General features: G+C 42.8%; 1 protein-coding gene and 1 long non-coding RNA gene across 3 annotated transcripts in view; one reads left to right on the top strand and one right to left on the bottom strand.

Moving 5' to 3' along the window:
* Positions 1-867, top strand: part of LOC123364336 — an 83631-nt gene extending 82764 nt beyond the window's left edge. Inside the window, exon 3 of the long non-coding RNA XR_006577074.1 lies at positions 788-867. This is a non-coding gene — a long non-coding RNA (uncharacterized LOC123364336). The remainder of the gene's footprint in view (positions 1-787) is intronic.
* An 8067-nt stretch (positions 868-8934) lies between these two features.
* BAMBI (BMP and activin membrane bound inhibitor) lies at positions 8935-14756 on the bottom strand. 2 transcript variants are annotated; one of them, XM_045006378.1, is made up of 3 exons: positions 14344-14756; positions 10747-11034; positions 8935-10283 (listed from the first exon to the last, which is right to left on the bottom strand). In XM_045006378.1, exons 1-3 carry the CDS (start codon positions 14417-14419, stop codon positions 9865-9867), a joined length of 783 nt encoding a protein of 260 aa, XP_044862313.1. In that variant the 5' UTR covers positions 14420-14756; the 3' UTR covers positions 8935-9864. The 2 variants fall into 2 exon arrangements, with proteins under 2 accessions (XP_044862313.1, XP_044862314.1); XM_045006379.1 differs by having other exon boundaries at positions 10759-11034.
* Positions 14757-21979: the final 7223 nt, after the last annotated feature.

Here is a 21979-nt window from a genome sequence, read left to right as displayed (position 1 = left end):
TTCCATTTCTCTATTTTGGGCAGAGGGGTTCTGTTAAATGAAACTGGGATAAAGTTTGCTGCAAACCCCAGGGTATAATTATGAAGGTCTCAAGTTAAGGTATTTGAAGCTTAGATCCACACTTGCCCAAATATCAGGTGGTTCAGCTATCCCATTTGCTGATGAATAGTTCCCTCGGTATTTCATTACCCATCCAATTCTATTTAAAATTTTCCTATTAGTCATGCAGATCAAATATTAATTAGTAGATGAGGAGTCTTCTGTCTCTGAACTGATCCATTATCTTGAAAACATATTACAATTGTTCAGTGAACATGGGCTAATTTCAGTTATGTCATGTTCACTGAGTGTCATTTAAAAACAGAAAATGCTGTTGAATATTTAAAACTTGCATTGAAAAATCACTAGGTCATTACCGTCTGCCTGTGAAGACACTAACTGGAGGACTCTGATTTCTAATGCAGACCATGTGTGAGGAGGAAGTTTTCTAGGGATGCACTAGTTCCTAAGAATTTTAGGTCTATACAGGGATTCAGACTGAAGGCTGAGCTGAATTTTTTTCTGATAACTGTTAACATAACACTCCACCTAAACCTCCTTATGTAAATAGAAAATAGACACCTACCTTATATCAGCAAAAACTGGATTACATTGGTTGCTGGAAGTGCATCTCTATGTTCCAGTTATAAACTACTGTATGATGCCTGCTACAAAATGCCTCCCAAGGATAAGAGTCCCTGGAAGCTACCAAATATCACTAGAAGCATTTTTGTTTCACTCTTCATAGCAAGGTGCAGTGAGGAAGAGATTGGAAGAGTTCTCTTCCCAGCAACTGAGCCCTCACCTGAAGCAGCTAAGAAGACTGGGACTTCATTGCTCCAGCAGGAGGGAAGGCACATCACTTGGTATACGATGTAGTGTGGTTTGATAGAAAGGAATAGATTATAAACTTAAGTTCAACTTAATGGCAGCAGGCTTTCCTCAAAGTAAGCTGGTGCCCTGGCAATATTTCAAGAATGTAACCATTAATAAAACATAAGCATTAGTATGGAGTTGATAAAGTAATTGAGATAACAATTCCTAAAACCCTGCAATTCATACATCCTCCAAACAAGTTATTACCACACCACCCTTAACTCTGCCTTCCCCAAGACATAGCTGCCTAGAAACAGGGCACATCAGTTACAAGAAGGAAGGTTTTAAAAAAACCTAAAACACCCTTTCCTCCTATTGCAATAAATGTTAATTTAGCAAAATTAACATTGAAAAAAGTGAGAACCTAAGGCTATGTCTACACACTACAGCTTATACCGGCATAACTTATGTCACTCAGCAGAGGTGAATAAATCACCACTCTGAGCAATATAACTTACATAGATACAAGCACCAACACAAGAACTTTTCCCACCACCATAGCTTCTGCTGCTGGTGGGGGCTGGAGTAGTTAAGCCGACGGGAGAGCTCTCTCCCATTGGCTTAGAGCAACTACATTAGAGAGCTTACAGTGGTGCAGCTGCATCCGTGCTGTAACTCTCTAATATAGCCGGGCCCTACATCGCCAAAAAGAAAAAGATGGATGAAGAGAACCAAGCCACAGAAAAAAGAATCACAAAATTGAAATCACTCTTCGCACGGGTAACCTTAATTCTGGCATTTCTTAACTTTTGAGCACTTAACTGAGCAATTTTACTAATCGTTAGCAGTTTTCTGTGTGTGATATAATAAAAGGCTGCAGGTAATTGAAGTTTTTTTCATTGGGGAACAGTGCAGAGGAATCCTGCTCAGCCAAGAGATTACTATAATATTTTCTTCCCTTCAAACATTTCCATTTTATCCTATTCACACTCACTCCTTTAGCACCCTCCTTCTGCAAAAAGCATGCTCATTTTGTCTGGGGGAAAGGCAAGTGGTAATGCACTATACCAGTCACTTTTAAAGCCGTAGCCTTGGATTTGGGCTCAGTGACAGAGGAGGCTATAGGGAGAGGTCTAGGTGTAGTTTTCCTGGACACATTGTTTTAATTTTTGGCTGTTAAATAGATTTGACCATGGAAAATCCTAACACTGGTCCTATGAATATAGTCAACCTTCCTTTTACCAGTGGAAGTTTTCACTCCTAGCTAACATCAGTGGCTGTTGGTTTCACAGAATTAACACACAAACATTGTCTAATGCCCTTGCCTCAATACTGCAAACACTCCAGCATGTTTTTAAGTTGACTCACACACAAATAGTCCCTCGGGTCCTGATCCAGTAAAGCCAGTAAGCTGGTGCTTAATATTAAGAATAGTTCCATTGACTTCAATTACAAAACTTTACTCTTGGGACCATGTGTGAGAGTAAAGTTACGCACATGCTTAAACATCTGTGGGGTCAGGGTCAGGGTGGATTAAGCCACAGAAACAGCATATAACACTCTGCTTGTGAAATCGACTTCAGTTAATAAAAATCCTAGGGACCCTGCTGAAGCTAATTCATTGTTGATAGCCATGAAAAATTAGTTAATAAATCTTCTGCCACTGATGAAAGAGGAGGACTGCACAGCCAGCACTAAACAAATTGAGCATTTCAAAGCAACCTTTTCAATACAAGCCCCCATTTGCATACAAACCACCCCACCACCCATTGTTAAACAAGATGGCTGAGCCTACTTAACTTTATTGTTTATCCCTGGCTGCTGTCACATCACAGCCAGGTTCCATGAAGAGATTTACTGCACAAATATTTTCCTTCCAAGTGACAGGAAGGGAATTTACTTCTGCAATCTGCAGGCTGTTAACGTGAAACAATCCCCAAAACTAACACTAAGAGACTAACAAACACTATGAACACATTAGTTATCCAAACTGTGATTACACCGCTAATGGTGCCTGGGGGAATCCCTAATCTTTGTCAATGATATAAGCTGGATGTGCCTTAATGAAGCAGCTTTTAAAATGCTTTGATTGCTTTAGTTTTAAAAATGGAAGAGTAATTTTGAAAAAGACAGGCATCCATTTCCCGTCCTGTCTATTTGAAAACCATCACAGAAAACTGTTTAATCTAATATGTGTGATTCAGGCTATTACTAAAGACCATATTCATTTAAAATATTGTTTGGAGTCAGTATTTTTGAAATGTAATTGACGGACAAGTGGAAAGAATTATTCAATCTTACTATCTTATATCAGATTGCATGGATGCCTGTTGTCTTTACAGGGGAAAAGAATAGCCCAATGAGAGAGAAAATTATTTTAACTTTGCTGGGTTTTGTGGTTTTATAAATCCCAACCTTAAATTCATACCTGATCTTATTCAAATAAAAGGCACTATCAAGATTGTTTACTTCTTTCTTACCTGTAGGCAGGAAAGAGTAAGCTATAAGCTATTGTTTCTCTTTCCCTTTGAACTTAGTGGAGAGGGCTGCCTAAAAATTGATGGCATGATATGACCCAGTGTAATCTGAGTTGGACATTGTAAACTGTGGTGTAAGAATCATACAGAAAAAAAGAAAAAGGGGTGATGGGGGGTTTGTTTTGTTTTTTAGATGGCAATTTGGAACCAGTGTTGATAAGGGCCTAAATTTACAAAAGCAACTGGTGATTTTGAATGGGAGCCGTGTTAATCTGTATCAGCAAAAAGAATGAGGAGTACTTGTGGCACAAGTACTCCTCGTTGTTTGAGTGCCAAATCTGGAACGCCATTAAGGAGTGTAGATTTATGAGGATGAGTGTTCAGCATTTTCTGAAAATCATGCCCCTCTAAGAGACCTCAAATTGGGCACCAAAAATAATAGCTTTTGAAAATTCAGCCAAAGTGTAGTTGAAGAATGAATCACCTTCTCAAGGTTGGCTGGACAATGCAACTGTTGCAATGCTTCATTAATTTGTAGGCAGTATGACTCCCACTCTTACTTCCTTTACTTGAGGTTTGCTTTACTTTAGGATTCACCCACTGGGATTATAAAGGCTGCAGACAAAGGTCAGAGGTGAAACAAAGAAAAGGACATAGTTTGTTTATTTTGAGAGAGCCTGAATTCATATTACTGGAGACATCAGACTGCCCAGCAAGATAACCTTACTCTGGTCCCACCTTTTGTCAACTTTGTGTTTTTATGGAAATATAATAAAGCGATTGATCCAAAATACCAGTTCACTGGCTAAATCCTAAACCCATAGTGCAAATAGCATCACTTCTACACTGGGAGCAGACACTGGAACAAAAACCACATACATCTATGGGAACTGGGAAATCATCTTGTAAAATGTAATAATGATAGGTCTGCTTACTTAGACAAATTTTTGTGCTTTTCTTTCCCCGTCTTTTATTACTAAGGTTTTGTTGTTGGGTTTTTGTTTTTGTTTTTTAACAACTGATCTTTGTTACTCAGGAGATTATCTTTTTTTCCCTCCCTTAAGCCAGAGAGTCACATTTTGCCTTTATTTAAATGTTGTGGAACACTCTGGGCAGAATTGGACTTTGATCTTCCTAGCTTACACATAGAACTTGGCATTACATTTTACTTACATGTTCCCTGTTATTTTAACAGCTACAGCAATGGCAAAGGAAGATGGAGATGCATGTTACCAAGTAATCAAAGAACTGCATGCACCTTCCCCCTGCCTGTGTTTGTGCACATGCGGTGTGGGACACCATCTATTTCTATAGAGTTTCTCTGGATTTGTACAGGAGCACATCATGCAATAACAAATACTCGATTCCCAAAGACTTGGGTCATGACACAGAAAGAGAGGCCCTCCTGAAACGGCACTGGGACCCAGAGTCTGACCTCAGTTACACTAGTATTAATTTGGGGTAAATCTATTGACTTTAGTGGCTTTACTCCAACTGTACAATGGAGAAAGTAGGAGCAGAATCAGACCCCCGAGACACACCCAGAGGTGGCTGCCCAGCCTCAGCACTCTGCTACTAGAAGTGGCTGGTTCCTTTCAAGCTCTCTGCTCAGCCTGTAATCACCCAATATTGAAACCAGATTTACAGGCTCTTTTGAAGAGAGGGCTGTGATTTCCAAACCAGACACATTTGGTATTTCTGAAAAAGGTCAAACCCCCTCTGGAGTGAAGGGTTTTTAATAGAATCAGTTCAGTAGGAGCTAAGAAGAGACATACAGACCTGACTGCTCAGGAGGCTGAGACTAGCAGAGGCATGTGAAAAGCTACAACCATTATTCTTTTGAAGAAGAAATCAGGGAAGAGAGGGAAGTACAGGGGAAGCTCATTTACATCTCGGACATTCGATCTCATTTATTCCACTTTGAGGGACTTTGCAGTTAGACTAAAGAGGGGTGCAATTAATGCACTCCAGAGCTTAAAGTGGTCTCAGAGGGAAAAGGTGGGGTTTAGCACTGCCCTGCAATGAAAATTTAACCTTTGTAGCAAAACGTTAAAGCCCAGGCAGCTTAAAAATATCTCCTTACCAGCAACCATCCTAACTCAGAGAGCTCCATTTTTTGGCCCTGATACATTTCCCTACGTGATTAGATTATAAGCTCTTTGGGGCAGGGTGGTCTCTTTTTCTGTGTTCATACAGGACCTAGCATGACTGGACTCCTAAGCATTTTGGTAATACAAATAAGGCTGTTGGAAAACATATTTCATTCATGTTTTGGAGGTGTGCAGGTACAATAAGAAGCACAGCAGAAATGCCTATTCCATATAAATAACATTTGCCTCAGTCAGCAAACGCTGAATACAGGCCTATTATGTTGTCAGGTTATGATGCAAGGCTCAATTCTCTTCACCCAATTTTAAGTCTGAGGGTACGTCTTCACTACCCGCCGATTGCTCGGGGATTGATATATTGCGTCTCATCTAGACGCGATATATCGATCCCCAAACGCACTCCTGTCGACTCCGGAACTCCACCAACCCGAACGGCGGTAGCGGAGTCGACATGGAGAGCTGCGGACGTCGATCCCGCGCCGTGAGGACGGTAGGTAATTTGATATAAGATACTTCGACTTACCTGCCCTCAGACTCTCTCTGCAGAGGCAGTTTCTGTAAATTCATCACCACCACCACCACCGCTCCAGCAGGGTAGCAAAGGTGGGAGCACTAGTATGGACCAGCCCAGTGGCTCTCAACCTTTCCAGACTGCTGTACCCCTTTCAAAAGTCTGATTTGTCTTCTGTACGCCCAAGTTTCCCTCACTAAAAAATTACAAAATCAGACAAAAATCCAAGTGGCACTGTACACGGTTACTGAACAATTGCTGACTCATTTTTGCCATATCATAAATCAACAGGAATATACTTACATTTCAGTGTATAGCAGATAGAGCAGTATAAACAAGTAATTGTATGAAATTTTAGATTGTACTGACTTTGCAAGTGCTTTTTATGTAGCCTATTGTAAAACTAGGCAAATATCTAGATGAGTTGATGTACCCTGGGGGTACATATGCCTCTGGTTGAGAACCACTAGACTAGCCAGCCGGGATTGGAAGCATAATGTGGGCACAACTCTGGCAGCCACCTGAGTTGTCCATCTGCCCCAGGAAGCCTAGCACTGTTATTCTTGGTGCAGCTTCCCCAATAGGAGAGAGAAGATTAGGATTTTGCTGTGTGTTTCACCTTTAGAGTCTCACTCAATGTTCTGGAATCTGTTATTCCAGATCTCACATGGGGGCGGTCTTGCAGCTGTTTTGCCCAGCCAGTTTACACACACACACACACACACACACACACACACACAGTACAGGAGACAAGAAAAATGAGGAATGATGTCCTATAGATCAGCTAACACATGAAAATAGGCACTGCTTGTTCCTGGTTGCTTCAGATCTTTGATTCCCTTAAGTTTTCAGCAAAAACACCTCATGGAAATATTGGACCAGGCCAATCACTAGTGTAGCACTGCTAATTAGTATCAGAGGAGAGAAGAGCTAATTTAACTTCACAGTTAGGGTTTACCTAACCAGAGCTAATGTATGTGGCCAAAAGAGTAAAGAGACTTGTGTTTCACTGTGAATAGATTGAGTAGGGAAGGCGGGGGAGGGGGGATAGAGGGGGAAAATGTTGTAGTCTTGACACTTGTGAACTGTGCCAGTGACCAAACCCAAGTTAAATTACATGAACAGGACAGTCTTAGACCAGCTTGGAAATGCAGGAGCACAGCCCTGTCTATCAGCTGCTAACCAGAGAACTGAAACACAGAGCTGCTTGTGCATTGTAATGGGCAGGAATCAGAAGACATATCTGCAATGCAGCTGGGAGCATGCTCAAATAGCAGCATCACTGGGGGCAGCTCAACTGAGGTGTGAAGCCCAACCTAACTACATACTCAGACCTCTAGTCCAAGCTCCCACACCTGCTACCCCCTCCTGCACTGCTATTTTCAGTGCAAGCAGATCTAGCTTGCGTCCTTCTGCCTGAGCCAGGGAAGCACCCTCTGAGCTTGTAGACCTACCCACAGTGAGCCTGGGGTTGCAAACTGCTCAAAGTGACTGCAGGGCAAGGTAAGCACTCCTGTTCCCCTCCCAGCTGTGAAAGCAGCATCTCCACTGCAAAGGGGAAACAGTAGAGGATCCCAGCCTCATTTGCCTACAAATGGCAGGTACAAGTAGGTCCTTAGGTATTCAAAGCAGCAGCAACAAATGGTTCAGATCACAAGATGCTTGAAATGACTATGCAAGGTGCTGAGAAAAGGAACCCTGGCAAGGTTTAAATACCAGTCCCTGAACCTGATTTAATCCCACATCTGTCACTTAGACTAGATTTATGCTGACTCTGCATTTCAGTTCAATAGTGGTTTCCCCTATACATAAAAACACACCCATCATCCCCAGCTATGGAATACATTTGCTTGAACAGTGACCAACCCTAGACAAGCATTTAATACAAACTTAAAGCAATAGAAGACCCAAGAACATTTTTGAAGATTAGGGGGAAGGGAAGACAAAGTCAGATCCTTACCTCAGCTATACCTACAGTCATATGGACTCCAGTGACAAAACATGGTGCAACTAAGGGCAAACAGACTGGGTATGACTATGCTGCAATTAAAAACCCAGGGCTGGCCTAGACCAGCTGACTTGGGCTCAGGCTGGAGGAAGACTTCTAGGACCGTACCAGGTGGGTACATGCACAATGCACATCTATACTACCATTAAACAGCCCCTTAAACATCTCCCCTAAGGACTCTGAGTCCACTGTAAAGGTAGCATGGGCTGGAGGACTATTCACACAGTAAAGAACTCTGGGCATTCTGACTCTACATTCAGCTACGCCACTGACTCACTGTTTTGACCTTGGGCAAGTTATTTCATGTCTCCTCTGCAGTTTCCCAATCTGTACAAAGGGGATAATACATACTTACTTCAAAAGGGTTATGGGGATTAGTCAATCTTTAATAGCAATTTGATCATGTAAAGTGCTAGGTAAGCACTATACTTTAGCCCGCTTTTTCAGGTAGTTCAGTTCATATTGGTCATTACTTACAGAGATCCCATTTATGAGAGCACGATTCTGGGTTTTGTTTTGCCCAAGTTCACAGTACCTGCTTTTCCAGCAAGTCCACTTTAATTACAGTAAACAGTAGAATAAATATTCTCGGGCCTCTCAAGTGCTCCAGGGTCTTTAACAACTAACCCCTGAATCTATTAAGTGATATTAAATAAGGCCTGATATTAAATAAGGCCAATTAATGGTTTTGAAGGAGGAACAAAAACCAAATGCACAAATATAGAATGGGAAGAAATCTGTCTAAGCAAAAATACCAGCAAAGGAGCTGGGGCTTATCATGAACACATTTTTGATTCTCCAGTTTAACACACAAAAGATGAGGCAGATGTTATGTTTGGATGTTTTAATAGAAGCATCACATTTAGAAAGATCAATGTGGCTTTTCTACTCTACTCTGCTTGTTGATGAACTGAAGTCACGTATGACATAGGGGAACACTAGATTAAATGGAGCTGGTTCTGAGGAGAAAGTTTAGGGTTTTGTTGTTGTTTTTTAGTGATTTTATGGAAGTTAAGAACGGTAAGAAAAGGTTGAGAGGACTGGCCATACTGAGCCAAGACACAAGATTTACTTGCCACCTGTATAGGTAGATGAATACAAAATATATTTATGTAAATTAAATACAATAAATAAAGAGGAAGAGAGACAGTTAGTCAAGAACAGAACAAAGTAATGAGCCTTAGCTGCAAAAGGAAAAACTAAGGTTGGGGGGGCAGGGGAGAAGAGGAAAAAAAACCCTGTTCTTTGAACAGTCAGTTAGTTAGTTTATTCTGTTGCCAAGGGAAAATATGGACTCACCACTATTTGACATATTTTGAGAGAGAGAGAGAGAGAGCGCGCGCGCGAACACATCCTCTTTCAGGAACAAAAAGTCACTTCTGCCACTCTGCAGGAGGATGGACTTTACAGGAGAATACATTTCAAGATTTAGTGCAATTCTACTCTGAATGCTAATGTCACCTCACAATAGCTTTCTAAAAGAAAACCAATTGTCTTCTACCAAAAAAAAATCACAAGGAAGTTTCAGACAAAATATATATATATATTTGAAGATTCTTTACAATAAGTCAGGAAACATAGGGGCTTTCATACAGTTTATTATTTAGCTCAATTCTCAGCTCCCTACAGCTCAGATAACCCTGGTGACAGTGTGTACAACTTCTAATTTTTGCTTTCATAACTTTAAAGCAAACAATACATTGAGTGTATTTTACTCTGTGCAAATAAGACAACTTTTGGAATCCTTCAGAGGAAATATCCAAGATTCTGTTTGCAGAGGTCCTTTGTTTCTCAAAAGAGGATTAATGAAAGTTTGCTTAAGATAAAGTGCTCCTGTCCAGCAGAACCCAAAGGCCTTTGAGAGTTTTCCTAGTAAGTTTAGCTCAGATTTAGAAAAAAAGTTGGTCATACAAATTCCAGCTTTCCATGCCCGCTGTACATTCCCCAGTGGACTAATGAAAGAAACTTATCATTGCTGAGGTCTGTCTGTCTCATTTTATCACAGCTCATGCAGCAGTTCTCATGTCCAGTTACTGGCACCATGCATTCCAAGTCTAACTTCGCCACCTGTCCTTTCTTCGAATGATGTCCATGAAAACTGTAGTGCAAACGGGAGAGCATTTGCTGTCGTTGATCTTGCAGTCTTTTGTTTTCACTCCTGAGCATCCGCAAAGCTAGCATGATAAGAAGCACTAAGATCAGCCCACCAGCTATGGGAACAGCAATTACAGCGGCTCTGAACCACAATTCTTTTGAAGAGGTCAACTCCTGAACCTTAGTGATGAGATTTCTGCTGTTGTCATGCTGGTATCTGCTCCCCTGTCCTGCAAAAAGGGAAACAAAGATGCCAAGATTATTTCAGTCTCAGCTAAACATTTGTTTCAAATTTAACAATTTCTTAAACCACACATATTAACAGCTGCTGCTAATAATTTAGCTTGACACTGGAAAGTATCTACAAATAGTATCTCTACAGATTGATCTGAACCATTTCTAAAACAAGTTAAGAGAATATTTTTTATTACATTGGCAGTTGATCTAATGTGAAGGAGTACCACTGTATAATTGCCTCTTAGAAATGTTGAGAAGCAGGCAGAGATCTAGTGCTAATGCAGACATAAAAGCTGAGTAGCTTTTAGAGGTACATCTCTGAATCCCTCCACATGGTTCTCTCCCTCTGGTATCTCTAATTACATTAACAACAAAATCAATAGCAGACATACAAGGTCTTGGCTGTCACAAGCCTATAGATCAGAGAAGACATTTAGTTGAAACTGCTTTCTCTACCTGAGGTCTCACCCTTGGGAGGAGAGAGAACATCATGCAGTCCTCTATAATTGCACATATCTTCATGACAGCATTCCAATGTGGGCATGGTGGTGCCGGAGTGGTTTTGTGCCTGTTTAGCTTGGCAGATGTCAGCTGTGTTTGCAATAGAGTCCAAGCAGCCATGAGTAAGTGGGGAATTCGTGTTCTGAGGGTCAAGCAGTCTGGAGAAGCAGGCATTAAGCTCAGATTTGCACATATAGCCAGTTGCAACACAGTGCGCAGCATCACAGTAGCATCTAATTTCACCTAAAAAAACAAGCATTTTATTCCTAGTTAGTACAGAAACTCACTTGCTACCTCACAAAATTAACAGTGGGCGATTACAAAATGAACAAACTCAACAGTACAAAGTTTTGGTCACTGTAGATTGTAAACCCTGCAGAGCAGAACTTGTCTGTTTTCCATCTTTGACTAGTGCCCACTCCCCTGGGGCCCTAATCCCAATGGGGGCCTTTGGGCACTGGCACAATACCACTACTTACTACTACTACGAAATGTCACACTTCAAACTTCCCATTAAGACTAGGTTTGGGGGGGGGGGGTCAGTCATACTGCTAGAGAAGACAGACATAACCACATCTTGCATACCAGCTAGGTATTTTTACTACTTCCTAAAAGTCAGTATTCTAATGTGATCAAACCCATCCTTATTGAAGAGGCACAACCCTCCCCCCCAAAAAGCTACAGTTTGAAACAGCAGTTGCTACAGTGTTTTAGAATTTAAATCATTATTGTTGATGGTTGATCATTCTAAGTTTTTTTTATTTTGTCACATATTTAAATTTAATTGGAACAGCAGAACTGTTTGCTATCTCTCAGGGCTATGTCAAGGTTTAAGAGCTTTAGCTAACACCTTATAAAGCTATCAGCTAGAAGCATTAGAATCTAGAAATTCCAAGTCAGGAAGTTTTACTATGTGAAATTGGGCAGCTATTTATGATCTCTTCAGAAAAGGAACTTTGTCTAAGAGCTTTTCATGCAACAAGGCTTTTTAAAGTCAGTTCTATAAAACAGGAACTGTGCAGTTTACAATTAGTGGTTTGTTTGCCAAAGTCAATTTCTTTCAACCCAAATGGAAATTCATAAGAAGGGGTGCGTTTCTGCAAAGCTGAAACCTCCTCCCCCATAACCCCTAGTTTTTGCAGGCAATCCAACATGTGGTCAAAAAAGGGGAAACGTTTAGACTGAAAATCTTCTACCAGTTGTAGAAAAACAATCTCAGGAAACCTCAAAAATTTCTGAAGGGAAGCGATAAAAGTTCTTAATAAAAAACACTTCATTTTGTGCTCTCCAAACCACCATTATGATTATACACATCTTGAACAGTAGGGAAAAATGTATTCTTTCTAGGCAAGTCATAACTCAAACCTATTTCAATATGCCATCAGTTCAGAGAATTAGAGGAAGGCAGATTCTGGAGCCATCATTACAAGTGAGGATTTACTTAAACAGACTTCCAATTCAGTTAGTTGGTGTACTTCCTACCACAGAGGCAGTAAGTGAGCTCAATTATCAGACTTCTTGCATTAGAAACATATACCCTGAAAATAAACCTGTGCATAACTGCCTTTTAACTATCCCCTCCCCACTTCTTAAGCTTAAAAAAAATATATGACCAGGAAAGGACTAACTTCCAGGCTCCAGCCCATCCAGGCTCAGCTCTGCTGGTAATGCTGCTGCAGAGGCTCTGGGCCCTGAAGTCCCTGCTGCTCTTTAATAACTCTGCTTAATAGAAGCCAAATGACAGAGCCTCTCTCCCCCTAGTCTGTATTAGCTCCCTTAGGCCAAGGAGCCCAACTTTCCTTGGTTTCATAAAAGTCACCCTTCCAATAAATTGGTGAACAGCTTTTCTCTGCTTTCTTATGTACAATCACTAAGCTTGCTACTTTTTTCCCCTGCAAAAAGTGTCGACTACTACTATTCAGTTCAAGCAAGTTAATAAAAAGATACAAAATGAACCAAGTTGACTGTCCTTTCACTACTCTAAGCTCAGCATGGGGAGGAAAATGAAACAATAAGCATACTTCTATTTTAACTGTTTATATGACCCTGTTTAAAATTCTACATTTTACTAACCTAAGACAGTCTTATAAACAAAATCTGACAGGCTAGTCATCGGGTTATTAAAACTCCATTTTAATTAAAGCCACATTTTTGGTAGAACAGAATGGACTTTGTATTACTGTATTAAAACTGTATTTCTGTCAATTCATAAAGTTTCTTCCTGTGCTATGCAAAAGGCCAGAAAGGGTATTTGGTATTTTGAAACTGAACAATGCCCTTCTGTTCCCTCCTCTTTCTTGTTACTGTATATAGCTATTAAAGAAAAATGTCTGCTTTTAGTCAAGATGGCTACAGGAGAGACTGCAGGCTTCTCTTAAAGCTTTTGAAGTCAGCAGCAGCCAGAAGTCTATGATCCCCTAATTATATCATTATCAGGCACATAGTTTCAGTATCTGTGACTTCACATCACTCAGTCACTCCCTGTTCTGCCTGCCTTTGATGGGGCCAGAAGGCTTCTCTCTGCATGCTGCAAGGGCTGTTATTTAGGGTTAATTACACCCTTACTTCCAAAATAAATAAATATGGTAGCACATCATCACTGTGCTAGTTTATCCTTTAACCTCCTCCGTGAATCTTGGCAATTATAGGAAGCCAAAAAGATGACCTTTCCCCCTTACAGAGAGGCCAACTAAGCAGTCACTGAACTGTATGGAGACACTGTTAATTTACTCTAAGTGTGTTTAAACTTCATACCTATCTACAGGAATGTAGCATTTGCAACGGAAGTTAAACACACCTCTAATCCACTACTAGTTTTAAAAGGATTAGAGACGAGGGTGTGGGGTCGGAATTAGTTCCCTCTGATGTACTTTCCTTGGGGTTTTTCTGTATTATTATTTATTATTATAAACACTTGAGGGAGGCGAGACTATCCTCCCTACAGTAAAACCACGCCAGGGCTCCAAAAGGGGCAGTGTGTCTCTAAGATGGCCCGGCTCCATGGCTGGGAGCGTTCAGAAGTTCATTAAAGGCAGACTAACAAAAACATTTTGACAACCGCTTGCCCTTAAGGTCTGACTTACATCAATGAACCGGGGCAAGGCTCTAGCAGCGAGGTGGGGGGGGAGACAGGGAGAGGGGAAGAAAAACCCCAAGCACTGCTACTCCCAAGAAGAGAGGAGCTTGTCCTAGCCTGCGAGGCTCAGCAGAGGAGGAAATATTACACGCTAACAAAGGCTTGGCAATGGGCTTCAAAGCCAGCTCGGAGCCCTCTGCATGGAGCTCCCAGCGCAGCCTGGCCGAGGAAGCCTCCAAGGAGGGAGTGCGGGGCTCGGAGCGGGAGAGCTTCTCCGGGGGAGGCTGCGCCGTCTGGCACCGGGGGGGGGGGGTGTCAGAGCTACCCCCTAGCCCATGGGGCGCCCGCACTTTCCAGCCCCCGCAACTCGGCCACCCCCAGCAGCCCCTTCTATGGTCACTCCTCCCTGCCCCCGGGGTACTGCCGCCCCAACAGCCCCCACGCACCCCAGGGACGCCGCGCACAGCCCCGCTCACCTCTGGTCAGCAGGATGGCCATGGCGCACAGCTCCAGTTGCAGCCAGATGAAGCTGTAGCTGGGGTGACGATCCATTTAACCGCCCCGCCTGGACCCTCCCCGGCCGGCCGCTCGAGCGTCCCTCCAGGGCTCGCGGCGCCGCACTCGAGTGCCCGGAGCGGGCAGCGCACAGACTCCGGCTGCCGCGGCTGCCCGCGCCCCGCTCCCCGCCAGCCTCGGGAGGCGGCGCCGCACAGCTCCCCCGGCGGAGCAGCCCAGCTGGTCACACGCTACCGGGGCCGCGCTCCGGCCACACGCGGGAGCGGGGAGCGCCCGCAGCTCTGCCCGGCCAAGGCGTCCCCGCCTCCCGCGAGCCAGACACGCACCGGGCCGAGCTCGCCGCTCCGGCAGCCACCGACTCCGGCTCTGACACAGGCCGGCAGCGAGCGAGCCCCACGCTGTAAATAGCGCGGCGCCGAGCGAGCCTGCCCCGACGCCCGCCCCTCGCTCCTCCCAGCGCCGCTCTCATAGGTTCCGCTCCTCCGCCACTCACAGAGCCGGGCCGGGTGCGCCCGGGATTGGCTGGCGGCTGGGAGCCTGCGGCTGCCCCGCCCCGCCCCCCTCCCGCTTGCAAATGGGCCCGGGGGGAGCCGCAATTCATGCCCAGGGCAGCGAGGGGCGGGGTGGACAGGAGGGTGTCCCGGCCGGACAGACCCGTCTCCGCGGAGCACGGCGCTCCCCCCTCCCCGCATTCACACCCGCCCCGCAGCGAGGCTTGGGCGCCCGCTGAAGTGTTTCCAATCCGACGCGTTGAAGTCACGCCCGCCCCACCTTGGTGCTCAGGGCCCCGGTCAGCCGAGTAACTGGTAAGACCCAAACGGCCTGGGGCCACTTGCCCAAACCAAGCCCTGCCTCGCCCGAGGAGGAATGTGCCCTGAGGACAGAGCCGTCCCCGGGGGAAAGATCATTACAGGAAACGCCAATACGGGACGGCTGCGGAGAGCCAGAAGCGATCGGCAGAGCCAGGGCTGCGCATAACAGATCCAGCGAAGCAGCCCTGCGGGGTTGGACAGGAGCGTATCGTTTTCATCTGTTATGTATTTATTTTTTCTTGATCAATACAGCCCCGGCAGACAGACGGTTGGCTACAAGGAGCCGGGCTGCTTGTTGGGCTAGATGTAGTGGGAGTAGTCGGCAAAAGACACTTAGCGAAAATTAGCAAATCCAAAAGCACCAGGCGCCAGTGAGACGACACAGACAGAGACTGACACTCAATTATCCTCCAAACAATCCCAGGCAAACACACAGGCTCGGCCTGATCAATATCAGCCCCGAAGTGATCTCCTTAGTGAGATGCTAATTCATTTATTAGTACATTGGTGGGTGCGGCTTTGCTGAGTTCAGACAAAGCAGCTTTGCTATTCGGGATTCACACACACCCCTGGAAAAGTTTGAAATGTTATAGAATCAAAAAATTCTATACAGTAGATACATCTGGGAAACTTTAACTGTATATATTGATTTACACATTTAATACTGTAAATATTTTATGCACTTATAATACTTCCGTCACAGTGATACAGGCGCTACATTTAATATTTAGGTGCCATATGCCAACGTGGTACTATGGATCTTTTGAACAGAACACAGTAAACTCGGGAGAAATCACCCAGCTCATTTGCATGCGTGATTAAGGGGTGTGCAGGAGCTAAGACAGAGGGGGATTGTTCAGGAGCACAGAAAAGAGAACCTTGGTAAGAAAAATTGTGAAAATTGAAAAAGTGAATTAATAGACATTGCCTTACATTTCGTTCCACTAGTTCCATAAAGAGGGACCTCCCAGAACAGTACTGTAGGTAATTCAGATAATTGCAAGTATTGCAGTATATTTATGATCCACTAGCATTAGTTGCATCTCTCTAGGATGTTCGTTTTAGAACTCAAAAATTTGGTCGTTTTAAATTCCAGTGTTTCCAACAAGATCTAAAGATGGAGGGGAGTTTTCAGGCAAAATCGAGGACAGATAAGGAGAGGGATGCATAGCATGTTTAATGTAAAGAGGATAAGAGTAGTCAGGGCTGGCAGGGTGGTACAGTGGAGCGGGTACAGAGCTGGGACTCAAGAAACCTTTCCATTGCTGGCTTTGCCACTGACCTGCTGCTTTAGTTGGGCAGGTCACTTCACCTCCATATGCTTCTGAAGGCAGGTGGAGCTCCTCTACAGTGGCAGAAGGAGAAGGAAAACTCCAGTTTCAAACCAAAACTGACAAGTCTGGCCAGCAGTGTTTGGAAAAGGTTGTGCCAGTCACACTTGCTATTCAGACACTACCATGGACTACCCTCTTTGCTTTATAAACAGAAAGCCATATTCAATGAATAATTAACAAATCTGTTTGCTTAATGGCAAAATACAAAATTAAAACCAAATGGTTTAAACTCCAGTTTCTGTGTTGAATGCCCATGCTAACCAGGCTGCAGAGGAGAGTTCAGCACTGAAACAATTTTAACTTGCCTTTTAACAAATTCCTTTCCTCCTCTGGCACTTCCTCTAGAATGCATAAATTCTGTGACAATGTGGATACCAGAAATGTCATTACATAAAGCTTTTTAAAAGGATAGTGAGAAACCTATGTTTGTGCTTCATGTCCCTCACAGTTAAGAAACCAATCTTATTTCCATTTAAGTCAGAATTTTGCTACTGACAGGTATTAGGAAGAAACTTTCCCCAGAGACTGGTTATTTCACTGAGATTTCTTGCATCTTTCTCTAAAGTATCTAGTGCTGGCCACTGTCCGATAGGATGCTGGTCTAGGTGGACTACTATTCTGATCTGATATGCAGTGTTGCTGTAGCCATGTTGGTCCCAGGTTAGTAGAGAGACAAGGAGGTGAAGTAGGGTGCCCAGACAGCAAATGTAAAAAATCGGGATGGGAGTGGGGGGTAATAGGAGCCTAAATAAGAAAAGGACCCAAAATCAAGTTTGTCCCTATAAAATAGGGACATCTGGTCACCCTAAGGTGAATTAACACCTTTTCTTGGACCAGCTTCTGTTGGTGAGAGAGACAAGCTTCTGAGCTTACGGAGAGCTCAGGTCCTGAAGAAGAGCTCTTTGAAAGCTCAAAAGCTTGTCTCTCTCACCAACAAAAGTTGGCCCAATAAAATATTACCTCATCCACCTTGTCTCTCTGATCTGGTATGACAGTTGCCATGTTTCATGTGATTTCAATAAGAGCAGCAGCAGGCCCTGGCTAGTGCGGTCAGCAAATATAGCTGCAATTAACTCAGTTTTCCTTTTAATGTTGCCAGCTAAATTTTTACACAGATGCTGGACAAGGAAGTTAAAATAAGAAGTTACCTTCAACCATGAGGTCACAGCTTTTCTGTAAAGAAATACTATAGCATACATTGAGTTTGGATAGTTTTCCTTCACACATTGTTCTGAAGGCTGCCTCACTGTTGAAATATCTTTACTAACTTTATTTTCGATTGTCCTTACATTGTATAACCCCTGATTTCTACAGTATTTGCACACTGACTGTTTTGTTCCCCATTTATTGGCAAACTGCTCTAAATATTTGGTTTTACAGTTCATGCAAATATACTGGATGATATATACTTCTGACCTCTAAATTTGAAATGATCTGTAAGTCCTCAAATATGTTTTAAATTCCGGATATAATACCATGTGCCACAAAGTCAGTCCTCCCCTGAAAGAGAAAGGAGGAAATATGAAATAGACTGAGCTCACTCAAATTTACTTTAGCAGGAGGGGACAAACTGAATCTAGAACTAATTAGTGTTGATGCTATCAAGTATTATAATGGATTTATTGAAACTCTCTTGTGATTTACATATGTGTAATGTGTTGTACCACAACCTTTACAGTTTTGCAGCACATATTTAAGATGTACTGCAAAGTAATTTTCTAATGTTTGTTTCTGTTTAGAAATTATAACACACAAAGGTTCACGATGCCACATCCATCACCCACTAATGGAATTACAACTGAAGCAATGTGCTACTGGTGCCTTTTATTTGCACACATAGGAAAATCTCAATTTGCCAAAGCAATTTATAATCTTCTAGCTCAGCATTTCCTCTATGTTCTCAGAGCTGATGACAAGTGTATTTAGCAGGCTTCGCTGTCGTGTGTGGCACGTATGCTCTGGAGTTGGTTTGTGTTCATTAAGTTGCATTGTTGCATTAAAGTAATATGAGAGACTATTTCTGAATATTACAAATGTTCTGTCAAACTGAACATGCATAGACTCTAATATCTTGTCTAGAGGGCAATGTGTTTGAAATCAATTTTAAGAGGCAAAATTTCCTCAACAGCTGTCATGTTTGAGTTGTGATCTAACATTTACTATAAAACATGTCAACTTCTGTTTTCAAGCTATACAGATGTTTGAAGTGCCACAGCTGGGAGGGACTTGCAGGGTGCAAGTATTACTCACCAATCTTGGCTCCCTTGAAACCTGTGGAGTTCATTCTCCAGGGGATCCACTCTGGTTTGAGCCACGGAGAGATGTGTCAGGAGGCACGGCGTTTGATTTACTCATGACTACCATGTTTCCTCCTCCAGTCTGATTACTAGCACAAGCATTCTGCATAGGAAACTGAGCAGAGTTTGTGTGGGGTCCCATGACGGACCATACACAAACAAAATAATTCCGCTTTTGCAACACTAGTTTACATCTGTTTTAGAGGCAAAAGCAAACCGGGACAGACTTGGCCCATAAAAGGGACAAGAGACAGGCCCAGCGCAAAGCAACAATAATGATATGTTCTGCAACAAGAAGGAATGTGGGATAACAACTACAAGGAACCAGCAAGCAAAGCACCCGAGGCCTGAGGCAGCATGAGGAGGTGTCTGTAACAATCATGAGAGAGCAGCCCGGAGCCTTAACTTGTAATGACTATGTAGCCCACATATCAAAAGGCTCTCCCACCAACACACACAACTACAAATACAATGAAGCCCTTTGAAATGAATACTGAATAAAGGAATAACATGGTTTCAAAATAAACCTCCAGTGCACCTCACGGTAAAATATAAAAGAAATCTGACCTGATAAGCGTCTCTGCCTGTCAAAGGAATACATTCCATCTGGACCAACTCAAGACGATATGCAGAGACATTCACACAGCAATTGTAAATATAGGGATACCAATCAAAGGAACAGGCCTGTTTAGAAAAGTGTCACAAATCATATGAACTGTGTTTGGGTTTTTTATATTGTTTTGTAGGCTGATAGCTTCAGCTCCAAGTTTCAGTCAGGGGTGTTTAAAAACAGCCATCATATAAAGCAATGATCAGTTCAAAATAAGCCCCTAGAACTTTTGAATAACTTAAAATTTTGAAGCACCTTGACAGACCCAAAGATCCTCCTCGTACACATGGTAGCCCAGCTCAGGCTCTGCTGTCCCTTACCTTTGTCCTCCGATTCAGAAAAAGGCCCAGTATCTTCCATCAGGAGCATCTGGACAACTAAGGTGGGATCTCACTTTCATCGTGGGGGGGCGCACTCCCAAGTGACCATATCCCATACTCTTCTGTTGTGCAAACAGTCCGCCATTGGCCTTTTAATTTTAACAATCTCATTGCTTTCAAATCTAGTGCCATCTGGCGTTTACATCCCAGAAAGCACTGCTCTCTTATGAAATTCCATCCCACAATTTGTACATGTATTATTCCAATCCTTTTTGGTAGCCCTGCTTCCTGTGAGACCTGATGGGCATTGGAAGGTGATGGAGGTGCTAAGGAAAGCTGGAACCACCTGACCAAAGAGAAGAACAAAGCAAATGAATAAAGACAAAGGACAGGCATTGTATTTATTTATTTATTTATTTTTTTTTTTACTTGACAGTGTTTCCAGATTACATCTCTTATTCCAGGAGAAACTGCCCTTCCTTCCTTTTCTACATTTGGAATTGAAACACCTCAAGAAAGTTCAGGTTCTTCAATATCCTCCCTTCTGCCTTTCATTATAAAATAGCTGCAGTGCTACTACCTGTCTCTGCCGCTCCCTAGCAAGTATTTGCCACCAGAACCTATAAGCAGCCTTGAAACCTGACTAAATAAAGCTACAATGACATTTCAGTCTGCATGTGCCCCTTGTATATTTTGGGTTTAAACTAGCATCTCCTGAAAAGTGCTTCCCAGCTGGAAATTACTCCCTCATCCAGCAGCTTTTGACATTACAATACCCTCCTGGTCATTTTTTAAACTTCATATTGGCAATTTTCCACTGTTAGCCCAAATAATTGGACTTAACCTTTCAGTGTAACTTTATGAAATAGCGATTGTGTCTACACAGTATTGTGTATTTATTTGAAATGAAAAATAAAGCATATTCAAAGTGACAAAATAAATTGATAGTTGCAGTTTACTATAAACCTGCTAACATTCATCTTCTGTCTTTTCATTATTATTGCAGCACTGCCTCAGAGTAAGTTGCATTCCTACTTATGCAAATACAATATTTCCTTATTTATCTGCCTGTACCACAGCTGCATTTGCCTGTATTGCAACATAAGACATTCATTTCATCAACAGAGAATGATTACTATTGTATTTGGCTGATTAAAATTAGCATAAGAAAGCAAACAGTAAACAAACTGTACCCTTTCCTTTCTCTGCCCTGAAATGATTTCTTGGGCTGGAAATCTCATCTGTGCTGGATGCTGAAAGTAAGGAAAACCACTTGAGAAATGCTTAAAGAATCACCGGTGCAGCATTTATTGGATTACTATCTCTGATAACTGCTTTGGGCAATTTTTCGCTGTTGTAACATATTACACAGACCCAGGAGCCCACTACCTGCAACTTCTGTCATAACAGGAAAAGACAGCCTGGCCCACCTGCCAAAGCAGAGATGATCACATCACTTATTCTCCAAAGTCCTCCCTTCCCATTGAAGAAACTCTAGTCCATGCCCTTATCATGTCTCACCTTAACTATTGCAACTTTCTACTTTCTGCCACCTCCAGTCAGTCCATACAACACTGCAACCAAAGTCACTTCCCTTGTTTGCTGTTCTGATCCTGCTACCACCACCCTTTCCATCCCTGCTAACTCCTTTCAGTCAAGGCTCTGCACAAAGTTGCCCATTCCTATATCTCAGCCCTTGTTTCCTAGCACACCTCCCTCCCCAAAATGCCATCTCCTCTTAACTTCTCCCACCTCACAAAATCCTTTGTCTCCCCCTAATGGTAATTCTATGCCATCACAATGCTTGGAACTCTGATGTGCACAAAGCTATATCACTCTACTGCAGGCCTAGGCTAAAAATCTCACTTTCGCCCACTTATAAATAAAATGACCATAACCGATTATAACAATACACTAAAATTATAGTTAAATAAAAGAATCAAAACACCTTCAAACCCTGGAACCAACAAGAAGGCTGCACAAAATAAACAATCCAAATTACACGACTTGATGTCATATCTTCCCTTTCTTTCCCCCTGCATATGGTCTAAGGCCTGACCCTTCGAAGCCCTATTCATATGGTGTCAGTGGGGCTAATCACATGAGCAAGGATATTGTCCTTACATTGTTAGCTCTTCAGATCAGTGTCTGTCAATCCTTATGAATTACCCTCATCAGAGACGCCTATTGCTGTTATAGGCAGAATAGTCAGGGCCGCCGTTC

Source organism: Mauremys mutica, chromosome 2 (genome assembly GCF_020497125.1).
Source record: "Mauremys mutica isolate MM-2020 ecotype Southern chromosome 2, ASM2049712v1, whole genome shotgun sequence".
In the NCBI taxonomy this organism is placed as follows: Eukaryota; Metazoa; Chordata; order Testudines; family Geoemydidae; genus Mauremys; species Mauremys mutica.
This window is presented reverse-complemented; position numbering and strand designations above follow the sequence as displayed.

What these genes read in the sequence shown, in the direction of transcription:
- BAMBI (XM_045006378.1), bottom strand. Translation starts at nt 14,419, where the DNA reads ATGGATCGTCACCCCAGCTACAGCTTCATCTGGCTGCAACTGGAGCTG. An exon ending in GGCCATCCTGCTGACCAGAG is followed by an intron (nt 11,035 to 14,343) that starts GTGAGCGGGGCT and finishes TTGTTTTTTTAG; the next exon opens with GTGAAATTAGATGCTACTGT. An exon ending in TCCCAAGGGTGAGACCTCAG is followed by an intron (nt 10,284 to 10,746) that starts GTAGAGAAAGCA and finishes CCCTTTTTGCAG; the next exon opens with GACAGGGGAGCAGATACCAG.